Source organism: Oreochromis niloticus, linkage group LG20 (assembly GCF_001858045.2).
Source record: "Oreochromis niloticus isolate F11D_XX linkage group LG20, O_niloticus_UMD_NMBU, whole genome shotgun sequence".
In the NCBI taxonomy this organism is placed as follows: Eukaryota; Metazoa; Chordata; class Actinopteri; order Cichliformes; family Cichlidae; genus Oreochromis; species Oreochromis niloticus.
Genome location: NC_031984.2, coordinates 16647961 through 16668461, shown reverse-complemented (window position 1 = coordinate 16668461; position 20501 = coordinate 16647961). Strand labels below are relative to the sequence as shown.

General features: G+C 39.5%; 1 protein-coding gene across 1 annotated transcript; it reads left to right on the top strand.

Annotated features, from left to right (window-relative positions):
- Positions 1 to 421: 421 nt before the first annotated feature.
- top1b (DNA topoisomerase Ib) lies at positions 422 to 18278 on the top strand. Its single transcript, XM_003439033.5, has 21 exons — positions 422 to 609; positions 924 to 948; positions 2991 to 3087; positions 3635 to 3767; positions 4063 to 4118; positions 5314 to 5418; positions 5502 to 5592; positions 5697 to 5782; positions 5904 to 6019; positions 6106 to 6227; positions 6313 to 6435; positions 6516 to 6703; positions 7618 to 7762; positions 7872 to 8015; positions 9281 to 9466; positions 9994 to 10062; positions 10183 to 10297; positions 13412 to 13539; positions 13706 to 13800; positions 14044 to 14193; positions 17051 to 18278. Exons 1-21 carry the CDS (start codon positions 577 to 579, stop codon positions 17151 to 17153), a joined length of 2310 nt encoding a protein of 769 aa, XP_003439081.1. The 5' UTR covers positions 422 to 576; the 3' UTR covers positions 17154 to 18278.
- The last annotated feature ends 2223 nt before the right edge of the window (positions 18279 to 20501 follow it).

The window sequence follows — 20501 nt, the reverse complement described above, 5'->3', positions numbered from 1 at the left end:
CCCCAATCTGACCCACTGTACATCACATAAATTTTAGACTTTTAACTGTATTTTCATAGGTTTTTATAGCATTTCCTACTGATGAGGATCTCCCCCGTGGCCATTCATACTGTAAATGACGAATAAACAATTAAATAAAATTTCTGGGTTTTTTTGTTTTTTTCCCCCAATATGTACTATAGAAATATTCTGTAAAATAACAACAAATGTTCACACTGAGCTAACAGAACTTTTTTCCGTAATTTTACACAAATATTTATCAAATTTAAGCCCAACAGGAAAAGCTGTAAAAACTTATGAAACAGCTAAAAGTTACAAATCTTCACATTTTCCAGTTTTCGAATCTTTTATGTCCAGTGTCCTCACCAACCGGTAAAGCTGGTGTTATGATAGCGGTTCAGGTAAGCACAGCCTTCTTCCAGGTTGGGTTGAGCATGCGCAGTCGGTAAACATCGGGACTCCATTCCAGGCTGTCAGTGAGGGTTCCCCGAGCCTCGCATCCTGTGCGACTGCATCCTTTAACAGCTGTCTGCTCTTAACAACTTTACCTGCGTAACAAACAAAAACAACTTGACCATGAGCGGAGACCACGGACGCGGAGACTCCCAGGTAGCTTTTGGCCGATAATTAGTGTCTTCTGTACAGTTTGGGGATCAATTCTCTCAGCAATAACACACATAACGCAAGTATTAACCGTCAGGATATGAAATGAGCGCAAAATAACGTTAGCTGTCGCCGCAAGTTAGGCTGCTCTGTTTATTTTAGGAGAAAACTTTTACATTTTTGTGCTCTCTCGGCTCTTTGTTGTGCAGAAATACGCACATTCCTAGGCTCCGCGCATATTCCTATTGAAACTTGAATAAGCGAGCTTACCGGCGTTTTTAAAATTGAAATATTAAAAACATTTTTTTCACAATTTTCAGGTCAATTCCGGATCTAAAGGAAGCGGTAGGTCCTCTAATGAGGATTTTCTTGTTCATTCTGACTCTTGATTTCCAGCTGGAACCTGTCTACTGTTAGTTTTTTTAAAGGACAGAAATGGCGTCCCAGAGACTAAGTCCCTTCTCCTCCACTCTCTTGCGGCTATTGTTCAAAAAGAGGGTCTGAAATGCACACTTGCCAGTCTCGTTTTTTTAATCTGACGGGATATTCCGAAAGGGCCTGGCGTCGTGTAAATTTTGCATGCTTTAGACTGGCGATACGTGCGTGCAATTGCAACGAATTTTGGAGCCGAAAGTGGCCGAATTGGGGCTGAGGACTTAGTCTCTGCGCCATTTTCTTTTTCTGTATGAAGCAGGCAGGGCGCCGAGCACAGAGCCAACTGTCTGCCGTGATATGGAGGCGAGAGCTGGGAGCTTATCGCCTCTCCCTGCCCCTATCTCACCACCACCTGTGCTCTGCCTCCATCCTTGCTTAAGAGATTTTTATCTGCACTGTTAACGAGGAATACTCATACAAAACTTAAAGCCCTCTCACACACACTGAAAAAAAAGTTGCACAGCATTATTAAAAACATCCACATTTTTTATTTTTTGGCACAAATTATACTTAAATTACACTTAAGTTGGGAGCACCCTTTTTTGTTTAAAGGCTTTATTTGATGAAAAGCAAAGCTGTCAGAGGGAAATTAGTTTCTTATTAAAATGTGGTATATATTACAAAAGCTGATTATGCTGTTATTAAACTGCCATGACAACGGAGAGTCACAAGGTGATGATCAGGCTGTTTCAGGTCTACCTTAGGGGGGATTTTACTCAGCAGGAAACATTTTAATATTAGGAGAACATGCAGAATCATTACGGGCTAGTCGTTTGGCTGGCAGCAGGAGTGTATGAAAACAAAATGGATCTATGTGGAAAATACCCGTGGAGGAATGATGTTTTGCTGGGTGCGTATGAAACATACTTACCCCTCCAGTCCTCGCCAGCCAAGTTCTTCTTTGGAGATTTGCGTCTCTTATTGTCTCATAGCAAGTATCTCTGCATGCATTAAGAGATTTTTGTTTTGTGTTTCCATGTTTGTTGACAAAGTGTTTCTCTGAGATTTGAAACCAGAAGTAAGGGAACGGACATTTGTTGCACAGTTCGTCCTTAAGATGTCACTTCTTACTAGATTTGTTTAAGCTTTACCAAGGCATGTACACTCAGCTGCCGCTTTATTAGGTACACTTTGCTAATAGCAGGCTGTGCCCTACCTTCAGAGCTACCTTCATTTCTCGTGGTATAGATTCAACAACGTGCAGGAAACATTCCTCAGACAGTTTGGCCCATGTTGACATGATGGCATCAGAGATGCTGGAGATTTGTAAGTTGCATATCCATCCAGGTGTGCATCCCATAGCGTGCTCTTTTGAATTGTGATCTGGTGATTGTGGTGATCCTGTGCAAATTTTAGCCTCAGTTTCCTGTTCTTAGCTGACAGGAGTGGCACCCAGTGTGGTCTTCTGCTGCTGAGAGATGCTCTTCTGCACATTTTGGTTGTAACAAGTGGTTATTTGACTTACTGTTGATTTCCTATATGCACTTTGGCTATTCTACTCTAATCTCTGGTATCAACAAGACAATTTCTCCCAGATAACTGATGCTGTCTGGAAATTGTTTTGGACCACTCTCTGTAAACCTGGAGATGGTTGTGTGGGAAAATCCCAGTAGATCAGCAGTTTCTGAAATGCCTGGGACATCTGGCACCATCAACCATACCACATCAAAAATCACTTCACCTTTCTTCACCTTTTTGATGCTGCCTAAATGGGTCATAAATTCTTTCATGTGATTGGCTGATTGGATATTTGCATTAACAAGCAATTGAATAGGTGTACCTAATAAAGTGTTGGTAAGTGAATGTTGCCTTGGAGGTGACACATACTGAAAAATTATGGAAATTACTAGAAATTGCAAACAGCTAATTGTGAAAGAATCATTTAAAAAGTTTGTTTTGTTCTGATATCTTCAGATGCTTCTCAACAAGTTGATTTCTCCCTTGTACTGTAGACACACACAAACATAAAGACAAGCACAAAGACAAGGAACACAGACACAAAGATCACAAAAAAGACAAGGAGCGAGAGAAATTCAAGCACAGCAACAGGTAAGATGTCTGTTTCTTTGTCTCGGTTGTTTGGTGATCTGCTAAACATCATTCACTGCTGCCTTTATGTTTGGCTGCTCCGTTACTCTCTTGAAATAGTCGGTTTTCAGAGTTAAGTCTTAGTAATGGTATGTATTCACTTCTGCGGTATTATGGGAGCATTTTAAATGAGGAGGATACTGACAAAATCCAAATTTCATTTTGTCAGTATCAAACACAGTAATATGAAAGACTCAATAAGGGACTGCTGATTTAACTAAAATAAATACAGAAACCTCAAATTAAGTTTCTTAATGAAATCTTTCAATCTTGGAACCATTGTGGATTTGCTATGGTTTATTTTTGTGTGTCATAAGTAGCTATCATTACTTTGTCTGTTATTGTTGACAGCCTGCATCTCTGCCTTTGTGTGATTAAAAACGATAAGCATACGTTGCCGGTGGTTGTTTTTTGTTTTTTTTGTGATGGCATCTTCTGTGTCTGCACATCCGGACCTCGTCTGACTTCTTACGCTTGATCTCTGCCTTTTGTGTCTCCTGTGTTCTAGTGAGCATAAGGAGCACTCTGAGAAGAAACACAGAGACAAAGACAAAGAGAGACTGAAACACAGCGACAGCAGCTCAGACAAACACAGAGAAAAACACAAAGACAGGGACAAAGAGAAGAGGAGAGAAGAGAAGGTTTGTTTATAGGTCGTCGGTATGCCTTTAAATGATAGGCTTTATATGTGTTTGGAGTAAAGATTGTGAGTCATTATTTTTTGTGACAAATTGTTTTTGGTCCTGGTTTTTTTATGTTTCTAAAATCCTCCAGAGAGATTGGCCTCATTAGAAACAAACACTAACAAGCACCCAGAGCCCCTCTGGTTTTCCGTTAACTCTGACGATATGCTAAAGTTTAACATTTGTTTTTAAAGTTGGCAAAGGTGTGGCATACGTTTTAACATGGTTTTGTATATTTTCCCGTTTCTCTCAGATTCAATCATTTCATTTAGAGAAGCCTAAAAGGGAGAAGGAAAATGGATATGTAAGGTAAACATGATCGCTTTGTTGCAACTACAGACTCTGCAGAAGTCCTGAAGCACACTTCATTTCTTTATATTTTACTTCCATTGGTAAAATAGGCTTGAACAATAGTTTTCCATGATTTCAGAAAGTTTTTCAGTTTAACTTTGGACATTGGCTATTTTACTCATTTTCAGTCCAGTCTTTGTACCCGACCATTTTCAGAGGAATGTTTTTTTGTTTGGTAAGACACTTAACACTGATCTATGAATCATTCAAGCATGAAAATGGCACCTAACTCACTGGACCGTATGTATGTTATGGCAATATGTAGCCAACAGGTTAGCAGAGTTCCAATTTTAAATTGTGTCATTAGGCACTTTGTTGCTGGCAAAGTCACAGAACCAAAACATTTGTTCCTATTTCTTTAGCTGAATCAACGTCTATGCATTACTGTCATATAATAGTATTTTTGCACCAGCAAGGTGATCCTCAAAGAGCTGTTAGCTGGAAACTTGGCATATTTAAGCATAGCGTGCAGTGCTTCCTTAAAACCTTAAGAAAACTGGACAAGAACATAGAAGGCATGACAGACCTAAAAAGCTTTGCATCCAGTGGTTTTGGGGCTCTTATCAAAATTGATAAAATTGTGAATACAGTAATATGGCATCAGATTTTGATTCAACCTGGAATATCATCTGAAAAGAGTCTGGCACATGCTATTTTTCAGCATGCCATTTATCCCAAAACACACTACTAATACAGTTAAAAGCAGAAAAATAGAAAATGCAGAGAGAAACACTGTCAGTCATGGATTAGCCAACATCCAACAAAGAGTTTTAAATGATCTTCTATAAGCCTTGAGAACTATTCTTGAATATTTAAAGAAATTACAAGAAAACTTGCCTAAGAGACTTTATAAATGTGGTCATACCAAATATTGACTTTCAAACACATTCGAATTGCACAAACCCTGTTTTTGCCTTATAGTCTGCAGTTTCATTTATGTCTGCACATTTCAATCCATCACTGCACCCATTTCCCGTCTTCCTAGCAAAATAACAAGAAGTGAGGGATGGTTCAAGACTTTTGCAGCCATCATGCAGTAAAAGTACTCATGAATCAGCCATTATTTGTTCTTGAAATAATTATGCTAAAGATCAGTGATTACTTTGTTGTCATTTACTAAAATGCTGTTCAATGTCTTTGACGTGTCAATTAGAGACAGGAGCCCCGCTGGCATTAAGAGCGAACCCGAGGAAGACAACGGCTTCTACCCCTCACCCCAACACAACAAGAGCTCCAGACAAGAGTATGATGATGAAGAGTAGGTGTCTTTCAAATGAATCCAAAACTCTTGTAGTTGCAGTTCTGCTTTGGTTGTTCATGTAGTGCTGTAATTTTCTACAGATATGAATACAAGCCCAAAAAAGTCAAGGTGGAACACGACAAAAAGGCCAAAAAGAGGAAACACGAGTACGAAGAAGACGAGGAAGATGAGGTTTTTTACATTTTTATACACTGTAATGACAAAAATATATTCTGGGTTGGGGCGTCTGCTGTGTGTCTCCTTGTAGATCTATTTAGTTGAATCCATTTTTTTAGGGTATAAAGCACAAAAAGAAGATAAAAGACAAAAAAGGAACAGACGGGAAGAAAGTGAAAAAAGAAGAAGAAGAGAAGTGGAAATGGTGAGTTAATTATAGACACAAATAGATCTTTTCCTCAGGAAATTACAAACCACTTACTTAGATAAAGTGCAGCTTTTTTCTCTCTCACTGGTTGGGTTGTGTTGTTGTTTGTGATGATTAGGTGGGAGGAGGAAAGATATACCGACGGCTCCAAATGGCGCTTCCTGGAACATAAAGGTCCAGTGTTTGCACCTCCATACGAACCCTTGCCAGACAAAGTTAAATTTTACTATGATGGTGAGTCAGTTTGTATTAAAGAAAACGTATTTTTGTGGACTTATTTTTTTTTTTTATTAAAATAATGTAATTTCCTGTATTTGTAGGTAAGCCTATGAAGCTGAGTGCTTCTGCTGAAGAGGTTGCAACATTTTTTGCCAAAATGTTGGATCATGAGTACACCACGAAGGACATCTTTAGGAAGAACTTCTTTAAAGACTGGAGGAAGGTGAGGGAAATGGACATGGCTCTGCAGATAGTGTGAAGTTCCAAGTATTTAAATGGGGCTTCACATGTCTTCTGTTTTATTTTAGGAAATGACATCAGAAGAGAAGTCTGTGATTACTGACCTGAATAAATGTGACTTCAGTGAGATGAGCGAGTACTTCAAGGCCCAGTCAGAAGCTCGGAAACAGATGTCTAAAGAGGAGAAACAGGTATGCCTGCTGCAGTCAGGTGCACTCTTCCAACCCTGAGAACTCCAGGATTTCTCAATATATTTTCATACATCTTGTAGAAAATCAAAGAGGAAAATGAGCGGCTCCTTCAGGAGTATGGTTTCTGCATCATGGATAACCACAAGGAGAGGATCGGGAATTTCCGCATCGAGCCGCCGGGCCTTTTCCGAGGACGGGGGGACCATCCAAAGATGGGGATGCTGAAGCGGCGCATCAGACCTGAAGACATCATTATTAACTGTAGCAAGTAGGAAATCTCTTTGCCACCGTTATCACCGCCTCAGCTGCTGTGATCTTTAACCGTTCCTGTTTCAGAGGCGCAGGATAGCAAAAACATAAAATCTGGAGACAAGTTGATGTTGTTATTGTGTTTAGTTATGAGCTTTACCACAAGGTGGCCCTGTAAAACCATTTTAGGTGAGGAGGTCTGAAAGATGATGAGACTGTTGTTGTTACAGGGATAAGATAAGAAGATGTGTGCATGTGGAAAGAATATAATAAGCAGTAACTGATGAGGCTTTGAGTGTTGATGAAGTGTTTGGTCGGGAGGTCACAGGCATTTACCCCACATCGATCGCCTTGTTTTCCACCTCTCTGCCTTGTTTTCTGTTAATCTGTGCTTCTGTCTTTTGATTTTGTGATTGCCGTATTTATTTACAGACTGTGGAGATGATGCTGTTTTTGCTTTGGAGGCGGGATGTGTGTGAGAGTTTATGGGAAAACTAAATTGTAGCAGTCAGTTGCCATTAAAGAAAAACACTGGGTAAAAGATTGTACGTGCTGCCTGTCGCATATACAGTATGGCAGATGTATCACTGACACACACATGTGCTTCTGGCACTGTGTCAAAGGTTGTCTTCCTGTCAGTGTAAACTGTATCTGTGCAAACAATAACACGAGCCAGGGAGGACATGTTCACCCCCGCGTACTGGAAGGTGGGATTTTATTTTTTTTGCTCTAACAGTTCTCTTTGCACTATTGTCTCATAGCTGTGGTGTTTACACTGAAGAAAAAAGATCAGTTATTTAATTTTTGGTACCTCTGAGGAAAACTTGTAAATCAGCACAAAGCTCCACTGTGAGAAAAGCTCCAAACGTAGATCAGGGGAAATGTGCCAGCATGTTTTGCACCTGTTTGGTAACTCTGGCTCTTTTTCTGTAGGGACTCCAAGCACCCCAAACCTCCCCCAGGGACAAAATGGAAGGAGGTTCGACATGACAACAAAGTGACCTGGTTAGCATCTTGGACAGAGAACATCCAGGGCTCCATCAAGTACATCATGTTAAACCCGAGCTCCAGGATCAAGGTACCCGTGCTCTCGCTGCCTTATCCCCCAGTAGTCTTTTTTTTCTTCTACCATTTTCCCATTGATGGGACCTACGTGTGTGTGTGTGTGTGTGTGTGTGTGTGTGCAGGGTGAGAAGGACTGGCAGAAATATGAAACTGCCCGGCGTTTAAAGAAGTGTGTGGATCGCATCCGTGCTCAGTACAGAGAGGACTGGAAGTCAAAAGAGATGAGGATCAGACAGAGAGCTGTGGCGCTGTATTTCATAGACAAGGTAAGTAAGAATACACTAAAACTATGGAGACTGCACCAAGTGATAAAATCGAGAGAGATAAATAGATAAAGTAGATTATAGACAAGAACGTACATTACAGTAGCTTTGATCTAAGTAGTAGAAGTAGAACTAGTAGAAGTAGTAGGTTGAAAAGAGAAATCGGTGTAAAGTGACGTGAACTCCTGAAGATAATTCAGCTAAATTTCACACCTCATACATTCCCTGTGCCTCCAAGCACTACGTTCTCGTTCTTTTCATCCATCATGCCCTTTATGTGTTGTCTTCCACAGCTGTCAGTCACTCACCAGTTCCTATTCAGAGCTGAACATATTCCAGGCCACCACAATGCCATTCCTGAGCCCTCGTCTCATGTCTCACTCCAGACATCCAGAGTTGTGGGCCCAGGTGCGGAGGCAGACCTGATGTTAGTACTTGAGATATAAACCCCACCAAATTAGAATGAATTTCCCTCCAGCTTCAGTCTATTTTCTCTTTTTTTAACATTGCTGCTTTGGCTAGCTCCCTATCATACGTCATATCATCTCCATCTATAAAAATTGCAGCAATTAAATGTTATCTTAGACGGCTTCCCCTCGTCTCCTTCCCCCTTTGGCTAGGGTCAGTGTCACTACTGGTTACATAAGGCGGCACCTGCACCCTACAGAGGTTTCACAGATAGTCCAGCTCCTCCAGGATGGCACATCACTGCGTGTCATTACCAAAATGTTTGCTGACCGTAGAAGGTCCTTAACCCATCAGTAGGACCAGTATCCTTTGTGCAGGGGCAAGGTGAGCTGGGCTCTGTGCTCCCTGCATGGCACCGTGGACCCTGATTGGCATTTGCCATAGAAGACCAGCATCTTTGTGGTTTTTGGGATGTCTTTAAATTCAACCCTGTCTAGGCTGACAATGTTAATTCCCATCAAACAGGGTGGTATCCTTTCATTCCTAACATATTACCCAGTCTGTATCAGCAAATTAAATTTACTGTTAATTTACACAAATCATGGGTCCTTCTTTAGTTCCACTGCTAGACTAAGTCTAAGATTAAACCTCAAACAAATCCACTCCATTCATTTTCTTAACTAGTCATGCTGTTCGGAGTCACATGGGTGACATGGAGTTTATCCCAACTGTCAGTGGGCCGGGGGCGGGTTACATGCCAAACAGCTCAGCAGTTCATAACAGGGCCTACATAAATCCTGACCAAATGTTCTGCTCTGAAGTTTTGCTTATGTTTGTGATGTTTGGTGTTTTTCTCGTAGCTGGCTCTGAGGGCAGGTAACGAAAAGGAGGAAGGCGAGACGGCGGACACTGTTGGCTGCTGCTCGCTACGAGTGGAACACATCAAACTGTACCCCAAGCTGGACGACCAGGAGTACGTTGTGGAGTTTGACTTTTTAGGAAAAGACTCCATCCGCTACTACAACAAAATACCCGTGGAGAAGAGGGTAAGGAAAGAAATGAGAGAGGGAGGAGTTAATGAGGGAAGAAATAGGTGCTGTGGCAGATATTGGTTGTGTAATGACGGATATGGAATTTAGTGTTAATGAGATAAAAATGTTCTAATCTATGGAGGAAGTTTGCACAGGCAGGTGATCAGAAAGAAATAGCTTTCCGTCAGCTCTGCCTCACAGGGTGGTCTGTTTCCTGCTATTAACAGAGTGTACAAACTACAGACACACACACACAGACACACACACACACCGAGTGTTTCGGTTTTAATTGCAAATTCTTCAGCACGCCTGGGTCGTGTCTATTTGGCTGCACTTCCTCTGAGATGCCAGTTAAAAAGCACTCACACAAAGCGCACTAACCTGCAGTCCATAAACCACCTGCAGTTGTCATCATGGGCACAAATAAGCTGACACCCTCTGCTGGTAACAATGTGTCAGTGCATCCATGGTGACGGTTTTAAGAGTTAAATGTAAGTGACCGATTTCAGGCTGAGTAAATCTGTGTTGTTGTTTCCTGTCAGGTCTTTAAAAACCTCCAGTTGTTCCTGGAAAACAAACAGCCTGAAGACGACCTCTTTGACAGACTGAATGTGAGAAACACACAAGAATACCTGCCTTCACGTTAACTGTTTACATTTCTACTTTGTATAATTTTGAGTCACCTGCCCTCCTTAATTGTTGTTCCCTCTTCTTTTCGGTGTTTCCTGCAGACATCTATTCTAAATAAGCACTTACAGGAGCTGATGGATGGACTTACAGCCAAAGTTTTCCGTACCTATAACGCCTCCATCACCCTGCAACAGCAGCTCAAGGAGCTGACCTGTCGTGAGTGAAAACGGCTTCATACAGTCATAGACCAACTCATTGTCATCATTAAATAAGTTAGTGCTAGTCTCTTCCATCTCTATCATTTATAGTGATGGACCAATTTATTAGGTACTCTTTGCTACTCTCAGGTTTAACCCTCATTGGCCTTCACAACTGCCTTAATTATTCATGATATAGATTCAACAGGTGCTGGAAACATTCCTCAGAGATGGTGCATGTTGATATTACAGCATCAGTTGTTGCAGATTTGTCGGTTACACATCCATAACTCAAATCTCCCATTCCACCTTATTCCAAAGTTTCTCTATTGGTTTGAGATCTGGTGACGGTGGAGATTGTTTGAGTACAGTGAATTTCTTGTTATGTTTAAGAAAGCAGACTGAGATGATCTGAGCTTTGTGACATGGTGTGTTATCCTGACAGGAGCTGGGTTAGATGGATTCAGCAACAATACTCAGGCAGGCTGTGACATTTAAACAATGCTCAGCTGGTATTAAGGGGCCTGAAGTGTGCCAAGAAAACATATCCCACAACATTACACCAGCAGCAGCAGTCTGAACTATTATAAGACAGGATGAATCAGTGTTTTCATGTACATCAAATTCTGAACCTACAGAATGAACTCAAATCTCATCAGATGAGCCAATCTTCTGTTGTGCAGTTTGGGTGAGCCTGTGCAGACTGTAGACTCAGTGTTTTTTTGCTGGCCGATGTGGCACCCGGTGTCGTCTTCTGCTGGTGTAGCCCATCTTCTTCAGTCTTAAATGTGTTGTGCTTTTAGAGGTGCTCTTTTGTATACCTTGGCTATAACAACTGGTTCTTTAACTTTTACTGTTTCCTTCCTGTCAGCTCCAAGCATTCAGGTTATTCTTCTCTAATTTCTGACATGAAATCCTTAGGCATGTTTTCCCAGAGAACTGCTGCTCACTGGATATTTTTTCTTTTTCATATAGTTCTCTGTACCGTTAGAGATGGTTTATGGGAAAATCCCAGAAAATCAGAGGTTTCTCAGATACTCAGACCAGCCTGGCACCAACAAGTATGCCAGGTTCAAAGACATTTAAATCACTTTTCTTTCCCGTTCTGACGCTCGCTTTGAACTTGACCGTGTCTACATTCCTAAATGTACTGAGCTGCTGCCATGGGTGAATAGATATTTGCGAGCAGCTGAACAAGTTTGATTAATAAAGTGGCCTGAGAGTCTATGTGAGCTTGTAACTGGTGGCTTCTGTGCTGTGTTGTGACCAGTGACTGTAGAAGAGATTTTGTTTTCTACAGTCAAGGTTTGTGACACCTGGACTCTGGAGTTTATGTTCATTACAGTTCGGGTATTAAGGTATTGTTTCCACCATGTAAACAAAAGTACTGACTCCTGCTCCTCTCCCACAGGTAACTTTAAGCCTGTAGTTTCATGCTGTATACCAGTCTGCTTGTACTGGACAGACAGATTTTATTATACATGTGTCTGTTCATTAAAACTGTGAGAGCAATGTTATATTGGATAAATTGGAAAGATATGGTATTCGAGGGAAAGCTGGTAACTGGTTAAAAAGTTACCTAACGGGTCGGGAACAATATGTTAGCATAGGGCATTACCACTCAGAGAAACTTGGTATTATATGTGGTGTTCCCCAAGGGTCAGTGTTGGGACCAAAACTTTTCAATGTATACATAAATGATATTTTTGATGTTTCTCAAGTACTTAAACTCATACTGTTCGCAGATGACACCAACATATTTTTCAGCAGCGATGATTATACTGATCTTGTAATGATCGTAAACAGGGAGCTAAAATTAATAAAAAAATGGATGGATATAAATAAATTATCATTAAATATAAGTAAAACTAAAGCAATGTTGTTTGGTAATTTAAAATATAATATAGAATTGCCAGTTATCATTGAAGGTGTACCCATTGATAATGTGAGTGAAAACAAATTTTTGGGAGTCGTAATTGATAATAAAATTTCATGGAAACCCCACGTCAGACACATAAAAACCAAAATTTCCAGAAGCCTCGCAGTTTTGAACAAAGTGAAACCATACCTTGATAAAGATGCACTTCGTACTCTGTACTGTACCCTGGTCCTTCCATATTTTACATATTGTGTGGAAGTGTGGGGAAACACATATAAAAATACAACTAATCCATTAGTTACAGTACAGAAACGAGCACTGCGTATTATTCACAAGGCTGGTTATCTAGATCATACTCACAAACTCTTTCTTCAGGCAAAGTTACTTAAATTCCAGGATCTGGTTAATTACAATACAACCATAATTTTATACAAAGCCTTTAATAAACTTCTACCTGCAAATTTACAAACTATATTTGAAATTCGAGAAAGAGGTTATAATGTGAGAGGCTTCGAAAAATTCAAATTACCCAGAATTCGAACAACCCGTAAAGGTTTTTGTGTGTCTGTATGTGGTGTGAAAATCTGGAACAGTCTGAGTTTACAACTGAAACAATGCAAAAATATTCATAGATTTAAATTCCTCTACAAACAGTTGGTCTGGTCACAGTATAATCAATGATGGTTTTAGTGTGCTCTGTAATGTCTGTTCTCTTACCATTGCTGGTATGGATTCAAAAAAAAAAAAAAAAAAAAAAAAAGTGTGCGCGTATGTATGTATATATATGTCCGTGTGTGTAGATATATATGTATGTATGTATATGTATGATGCTTTGCAACGATGGGCGTAGCTGCGGGAAGCTTATTGTTTTTGTTGATGAGTGAGTATAGGGGTGGGATTTAATAAGTTTTCTTCGTCCCACTCCTTTTCAGGTAATTTTTGTTTGTTTTTTGTTTTGTGCACTTTATGTTCAATATATGTATGCCTGAAATGAACAAATAAATGAAATGAATGAAATGAAATAATAACCCTTCACATGAGTATTGTACACTTAACGTCTTTTCGCCTTCCCATTCAAAAAATAACTACTTTGTTACATTATTTAATATCACATTATAATAACAGCAGGTTAGCGGCAATTTAGCAAATTGGCTAAAACCTTACTGTGCCTGCAGACAGTCAAAGCAAAGTTTGGGTCCTTTTAAATTTAAATCATTCTCAACTTTTCCTCTTATGTTATTTTTGGATCGACAGCTGATGACAGCATCCCAGCAAAGATCCTATCGTACAACCGAGCCAACCGGGCCGTAGCCATTCTTTGCAACCACCAGAGAGCTCCACCCAAAACATTTGAGAAGTCCATGCAAAATCTTCAGAACAAGGTAAACGTCTGTTTTTTACGACCGTTTCTGGTTTTGCATTTATCGCTCCATTAGAATTTTTTCTTGGTAATAAGGCATTTTTATGTACCCATTAAAGATAAAGCTATCCACTCTTTCGTGGTGCAGGTTTTAGACTTCACTCTGTGCGCATTTGTTGTGATTGTAGATCGATGAGAAACAAACTCAACTGTCAGCAGCCAGGAAGCAGCTGAAGGCTGCCAAAGCTGATCACAAGGCTTCCCATGATGACAAGAGCAAAAAGTAAGAAAATATTAGCACCGCTAATCAGTACAAGAGAGTTTGATCAGTTATTTAATTACTTAACCATCTTTGCTCCTGAGCAACAAAGTTTAAATGGTGTCCAGGACATTTTAAGTCTGTCGTTATAATTCCTCGTCTCTCTCTGTCTCCCTGCCTTCGTACACCCCCGTCTTTGTTTTCCTTTGCATCTTGTGTATCTGTCTTCTTCCTTCTCTCTGCCCTGTGTTTGTTTTTCTTTGTAAGGGCTGTGGAGGTGAAGCGTAAAGCTGTACAGAGGATAGAGGAGCAGCTGATGAAACTCCAGGTGCAAGCCACAGACAGAGAGGAGAACAAACAAATTGCTCTGGGAACCTCCAAGCTCAATTACCTGGATCCACGCATCTCTGTGGCATGGTATTTATTGTGCACAGAAGACATTCTGTATCTGCGTTTATTAGCTGTTAATTATTATTTAATCAGAGCGTCTTTTTTTGTTTGTTTGTTTGTGGTTTTTTTATACTATGACATTATGAGCAACCCCCCTGCTGATAAATAGTCAGGCGGTCTCTGGGTGGGTGGGCATGTGCAGTCCATATCTCCCCTTGGTGACAGAAAGGCAGGAAATGCTTTTGCATTGTAGGAAAAGGAGCAGCTCAAGCAAAAAGCTAACTGCTGCAAAAGGAAAATAAGAGGAAGAAAAGCGTGTGAGCGCGAGGAACAATGGGGTTTGTTTCTGAAAGCTAGGGAGCGTCGCAAAACAGCCCTCCTTCCTCCATGTGGGAAGGCAATGAGGTGCTGTCTGTGGGTGAATGGAGGGACTTGGCCACAGAGAGGGGGAACACGGTGGGCCGCCCTCCTTAACCGATGCCCCACAGCTATTTATGGAGAGCCTCCTCTTCAAGCACAATGGATACAGGAATCCTCCGTGATTTGCTTGGTTGTAGGGCGTAAGGGATGGGGATCCCAATAAAGGGTGGTGCATGGGAACGTGGTGTAAACTATGGTATATGTGAGTAATGGGTAAGGTGAAGGTACACTGGCTAGTTTATCGTGGTTTCTCTCATTTTGTTATATCTCAGTAACAGCTTTGGCTTTTGGATGACTTAACCAGGAAAGTCATTATTGAGTCTTTATCTACAAGTTTCAAAATAAACTGGTTCCAAAATGATAAACAGAGAATCGTAAAGCTACAAGAGCTCACAGGAAACACGGGATTCTGATTCTGAGCTGAAGTCGAGGGAGGCTGGACTGTTTATACATAGAGGCCAACACAAGCCGAACGATGCCTGCTAAACACAGACAAGAAACTCACATGACTCATGAGACTGAAGAACACTGGGGAGTCAGGACAGAAACCAAAATATAATAATAACACAAATCAGAAATGAATCACTTGAATGGTAAATCTGAAGCAAGGAGTCAAAAGTTGAACACCAAGATCAAAACCTTAAACATTAAAAGCAGCAACAGCAGAAATTAAACAGAAACTCACTTTCACTAATGTTAACCGAGAGTCCAAATAACACACAAGACCCTTGAGACCATTACATAAACAGTACCCCACTGCAGAAGAAGTATAAATACTTCATATGTATTTTAATATGTATTAAGTTATCTTTGTCAAAGCTTTCCGATCAAGTGTGTTTCGTTTTGTCTTTATTCTTCTTCTACTCCATTCTTGCTACATTTTATGCTTTTAACTTTGCCCTCAACAGTCACGTAAAGATGTGTGAAGTGTGATTGTTAGTTTGTTGAGTATTGGATCAACATGTTAAGCTTTAACCTTCAGATAACCGTAATTGGTTTCTTATTGTAAAATCTACAAAATCAAAAGCTGTGTGTTTGTTTGTGTGTATTAGAAATAATATGAGAGCATAATGATTGACTGTCAGCTTGTCCAACGTGTACCTTTCAGCCCAACGCAGCTGGGATAGACTCCAGCCTTCCTGCGACCCTGAATTGAATAAACAGATTAAAAAAAAAGGATGGATAAATATGTTTTATGTCCTACCACAGGCAGCAGGCTTGTGAAATTTCGTGTGTCATTTAAGTACCTTTGTTCTAGACGTCTCACATCACAATGATGTGAAAAAGAAAGCTTTCAAAAACTACACCTCAACAACCGCCTTTAGCAGCAGTAACTCAAAGTAATTGTTCTCTGTATGACTTAATCAGTCGTTTACATTGTTGTGAAGAAACTTTGTCACACATTTCTTTACAGCTTTAGTTTTGCTTTAGTTCATTGAGGTTTGTGGGCATTTGCACAGCTCTCCTAAGGTCCTACCACAGTGTTTAATTCAGGTCGAGGTCTGGACTTTGACTGGTCTGTTGCAACACCTCGACTTTTTTTTTTTTTTGTAGATTTGCTGCTGTGCTTGGAATAATTACCCATATTTGTGCTGAGCTTTAGCTGTTGAACAGATGGCCTGATATCTCCCTCAAGAATACTTGAGTTCCCAGGTCAAAACAAGCCCAAATCATCACCCCTCCACCACCATGCTTGACAGTTGGTATGAGGTGTTTCTACTGATAAGTTTGTGGTAGAAAGAGAGGCCTACACGAGGGCCGTGTAACCGGAGTGAATTGTTTTTTTTTTACTATCACGAGTAGTTCAGTGTTCTGTGAATGTGTGCGTAAAACTTTTCTTAGAAAACAGAATCTAGTTTTCTGTTTGCTGAAAACTGATTTGCTCTCTAATATTCTTCATAGACCTTCCTGGTCAGTGAGTCACATGGGCACTTTCGTGCCACATTGTTTAGATTACCTGCAAACCAAGTACAAACGGCCCAGTCAGAGTCTCCAAGCCAAAGACATCGAGAATTTCTTGCAATGATATCCAACTAATGTCCAACAAACTGCTGCAAATTTACCAGTACTGTAACAAAAAATAAAATCCAGTATTAGTATTGACGTGACAGCAGACTTTCATTGTATGTTTTTTGTGGCCAAATCAATGTGAAATCAAGCTATCACAATATGTATAGAATGTATGAAAAATTAAGTCAAATCTCTTCATCTTTAAATTGTTTATATTGTGTTTTATAGTTTTTGTCAAATGAAACACTCAAGTAGCGAGAGCGAAAAGGGGGATCTGAAACCATAATTATAGAGAAGCGTAAGAAAACTGCACTTAACGGAAGCTCGCAAGACCTAAAAGCAGCCATCAACTGAAACAAAATGACTCTTTTATCAGCCTATTTGTCGACCTGCCTTTGTTGCATTTCACCTAGTCTTTCTTTTTTTATTCTGTCTGTCTTTCCTCCAATCCCAGGTGCAAGAAGTTCGGCATTCCCATTGAGAAGATCTACAACAAAACCCAGAGAGAGAAATTTGCCTGGGCAATCGACATGGCCGATAAGGACTATGAGTTTTAAACCTATTTAATGTTTTACCTTTTATACCCATGCCTTTGATATGAAGATGTTTTGCAGGAGATGTCAAAATGTTTCCACTGTGTTGCTGCTGCAGGGCAGCGAAGGAGGAAGGTAAGCCTCTGCTCGAGCTCCGATCGCAGGTGAATAATTGTGCTGTACATAAGGATTAGCTGTGTATAGGAAAATAACTCCTTAACCATTTGACCAAGCTGCCGAAGGGCATCTCTCTCTTACAAAACTACAGTAGTGCGTATGTAGCTGCAGCTATCTGCCTGTGACCCAGCAGCGACGGACACATTAGTATTATCTTTTGTGAGATAAAATGTACTGAAATTTGTAAGCCATCAGATTTATTGAGAAATAAATCTATATTGTCATAGAATAATGAATTCAGAAAATGTTTGTATGGGAGACTGAGACGCAACATGAGAGAGAGATGATGTGATGACTTTTCATTTGTGTAATTTTAGTGTGTAAGATGAAATGAAGTGACAGACTGGTAAAGACTGCTGTGAAGATCAGAAACCCCCCAGCACTATGCTCGCACAACTATTAGCGCACAGAATGTCGTCTTATTTTCCATCTCCTCTCTGAGTTTGCTGTTTCTTTCAGGGATGTACATATACTTTTTGTCTGTTTTTTTTGTTTTGTTTTGTTTTTTTAGTGACTGATTCAGTATTTTTTAAAATGTGTGCTGTAAGCATTATAACAGAAGGCTTTTCATTGCTCATATGCAACTTTTGCGTGTTCGTTTCCTCAGTTTTACAATGAACTCCGTGTAATATGGATCTTGGTTACTTGAAGCAGCTGAAAGGCAGTGTATGTACTGTGTGCCAGAGCTAAAAAAAAAAATTATAAATAAAGGACAGCTCCTCCTGACAGAAGGGGTGTGGATTTTTGCCAAATAAGATCTCAAAAGTCTGTCATTGTAACGTTGTAACTGTTTTTGTATTGCTCTGATAAAGCAGAACGTGTCTTTGAATTCATTTGCAAATGTGAATGGATATTCTAACTTTTGTCATTAATATTTCTTGCTATATGATCTTGTACCACACAATCGCAATCCTGATTAGTTGAATGCTTGTTTTGAGCTTTGTAGGTTTCAGAATAAAACATCAGACTTGTCTTTTTCGTCTTTGTGTTCACATATTTGATTAGTTTTCAAGTGGGTGTTAAATATAAGTTCATTGTCTGATTACATAAAGAGAAAGTGATTCCTGATGTGGAGGGAATCAACATGAATCAGTCAACAACTTACTTATCATTATTCTCTACTGTTAGATATACTGTCAGTATTTAGATCAATGTTTTAAAATGTACAATTATAATGAAAAAAATAACTAAAAAAATAAAAGTTGATTCAAGGCTATGTTTAGGAGACACAGTAACCTCTGTATTCAGGAAAAGTCTGGGTCTTTAAGAGGCCGATACCATTCGCTTCAACTGCTCTTTGTGCCGTTAACTGCAGTCAGAACAGCAGGGTCAAAGCGGAAGTGCCATGATTGACTACAAATTAAGTGCATGTCTTTGTCACAACGTTTACCCTCAAAAGAGTTTTGCATATGTTGGATTTAGAACGCAAATCAGGTAATGGTGCTTTAACCTCGAAGCAATTGGCAGCTATATACACATATTTTAGCTGAATATTGTAACACATGGCAACTGACTGACTTTTAGAGATGGGAAATCAGATCAAAACAACAACACTTTGTCTTTGGGGTCATAAAACATGAACATTAAAGGCAGCCGGAGAACTTGAATATCACAATTCTGTTGAGCCAATACAAAAAAATATCGGTGTCTTGATAATACTGGAGAATAATTAGGGAAACAGGGTTTAGTAAGGTAGAAATGAAAATAAACTCATAAAGATGTCAGTGGTTTCTTTGAAGGACATAAATCAGTCTGTTGACACAAATGTTTTTGTTTCCAGCTATAACGCAGAACAGAAAGACAACTTTTAAACCACAGTACTACAACGAAAACCAACACTTTTGTCTCTTAATATCAGTACTAAAACTTCAAAAAGTTATCTACCTGAAATTTATAGGACCTTAAAGTATAGTTATTGGTTTTATTTAATCACAGTGTGACTTTTTTCCACTAATAAGTGTGACTATTAGAGAAACAAACTGTCTGACGTCTCTGCTTTTCCACATCTATGTACAAAGAAATCCAAGGTAAACAACAAAAAGAAAGAATGTTTCAAAGTTTTGCAGTAAGAAAAGTTACAAGAATATAATTAGATCGGTATCAGTTATAAATGGCTTGGATGTAAACTTAACATACAAGTGAGAAATACTTGTTTAAAGCTATAGACTGTATAAAAAAAATGGACATTTAATTTTTAATTTTAATTATTCACAACATCAGTCACTTTATGGCGTTTTATATCGGAGAGTAAAGGCCCTACAACATAGAAAGAATCTCCAACAATCAGACGACCTCCCCTATGAGCCACCAGTTCCTTCAAGGAACCTCAAGGAGCTGCATTTTTTTCTGCTTCCTCATTCAGCTGTGGATGTTGCCTCTTGTTTAAAACCAGTGTTACAACATGCTTCACAGATGATAAAGCAACTGCATAAACAGAACACAAACAACCAAAAGTACACACACTTGCCAACACTCATGGTGATGCCTCTGTTTATTTGAAATAACTACAACTACTTTAAATGATAATAAACATAGATATGTTAAATATGTGAAAGATATGTTATGTTAAGTGTTATGTCTGTTTTTCATAGAGCTGTTTGGAATAGGGTGATCAGACCCCTATAAAATAAATGCAGACTAAACACAGTTTGTGCTAAGTGCTAGCTCTTAAAGAGATCGAGTCATTGTTGAGGTTTTCTCTATATTATTCATTTCTTTAGAAAATAAAGCACCTTGAGGCAACTGTTTTTGTGATTTGGCACTATATTAATGAAAGTGAATTGAACTGGCATTAGGATAACCTTTTTCTGACTATATTAAAAAGCCTTCGTATTCTTTTGCAAAAGCCAGAGATGTGCATGAACCAGTCAAAATGTGGAACGCTGTCTCAAGATGTGGGACAGTGGGGCAAGGAATATAACAAAAAACAAAAACAAAAAACGAATAAATGAAACTGCGCTGTCCCACATAAAGAAGGACATCAGGGCGCCCTAGGTAAGAAACGGGCGCTAATTTATTTTTCAACTGAAAGAGGCTATGTGATATTTTTACCTTTGTTTAATTAAAATGATGTTGAATCTAATGTTACACGTGAGAAATTCATCATTTTTCTTTAACTACATTCTCAACCTCTTTACGCGACGCGAGTACTTCTTTTATTATGAAAAGCCGCGGCGGAAGCCTTGTGACAGACTC

Coding starts and splice junctions, on each gene's coding strand:
- top1b (XM_003439033.5), top strand. CDS start 577: ATGAGCGGAGACCACGGACGCGGAGACTCCCAG. Junction 5,593..5,696: donor AAGAAGACGAGGAAGATGAG/GTTTTTTACATT, acceptor CCATTTTTTTAG/GGTATAAAGCACAAAAAGAA. Junction 6,704..7,617: donor ATCATTATTAACTGTAGCAA/GTAGGAAATCTC, acceptor CTTTTTCTGTAG/GGACTCCAAGCACCCCAAAC.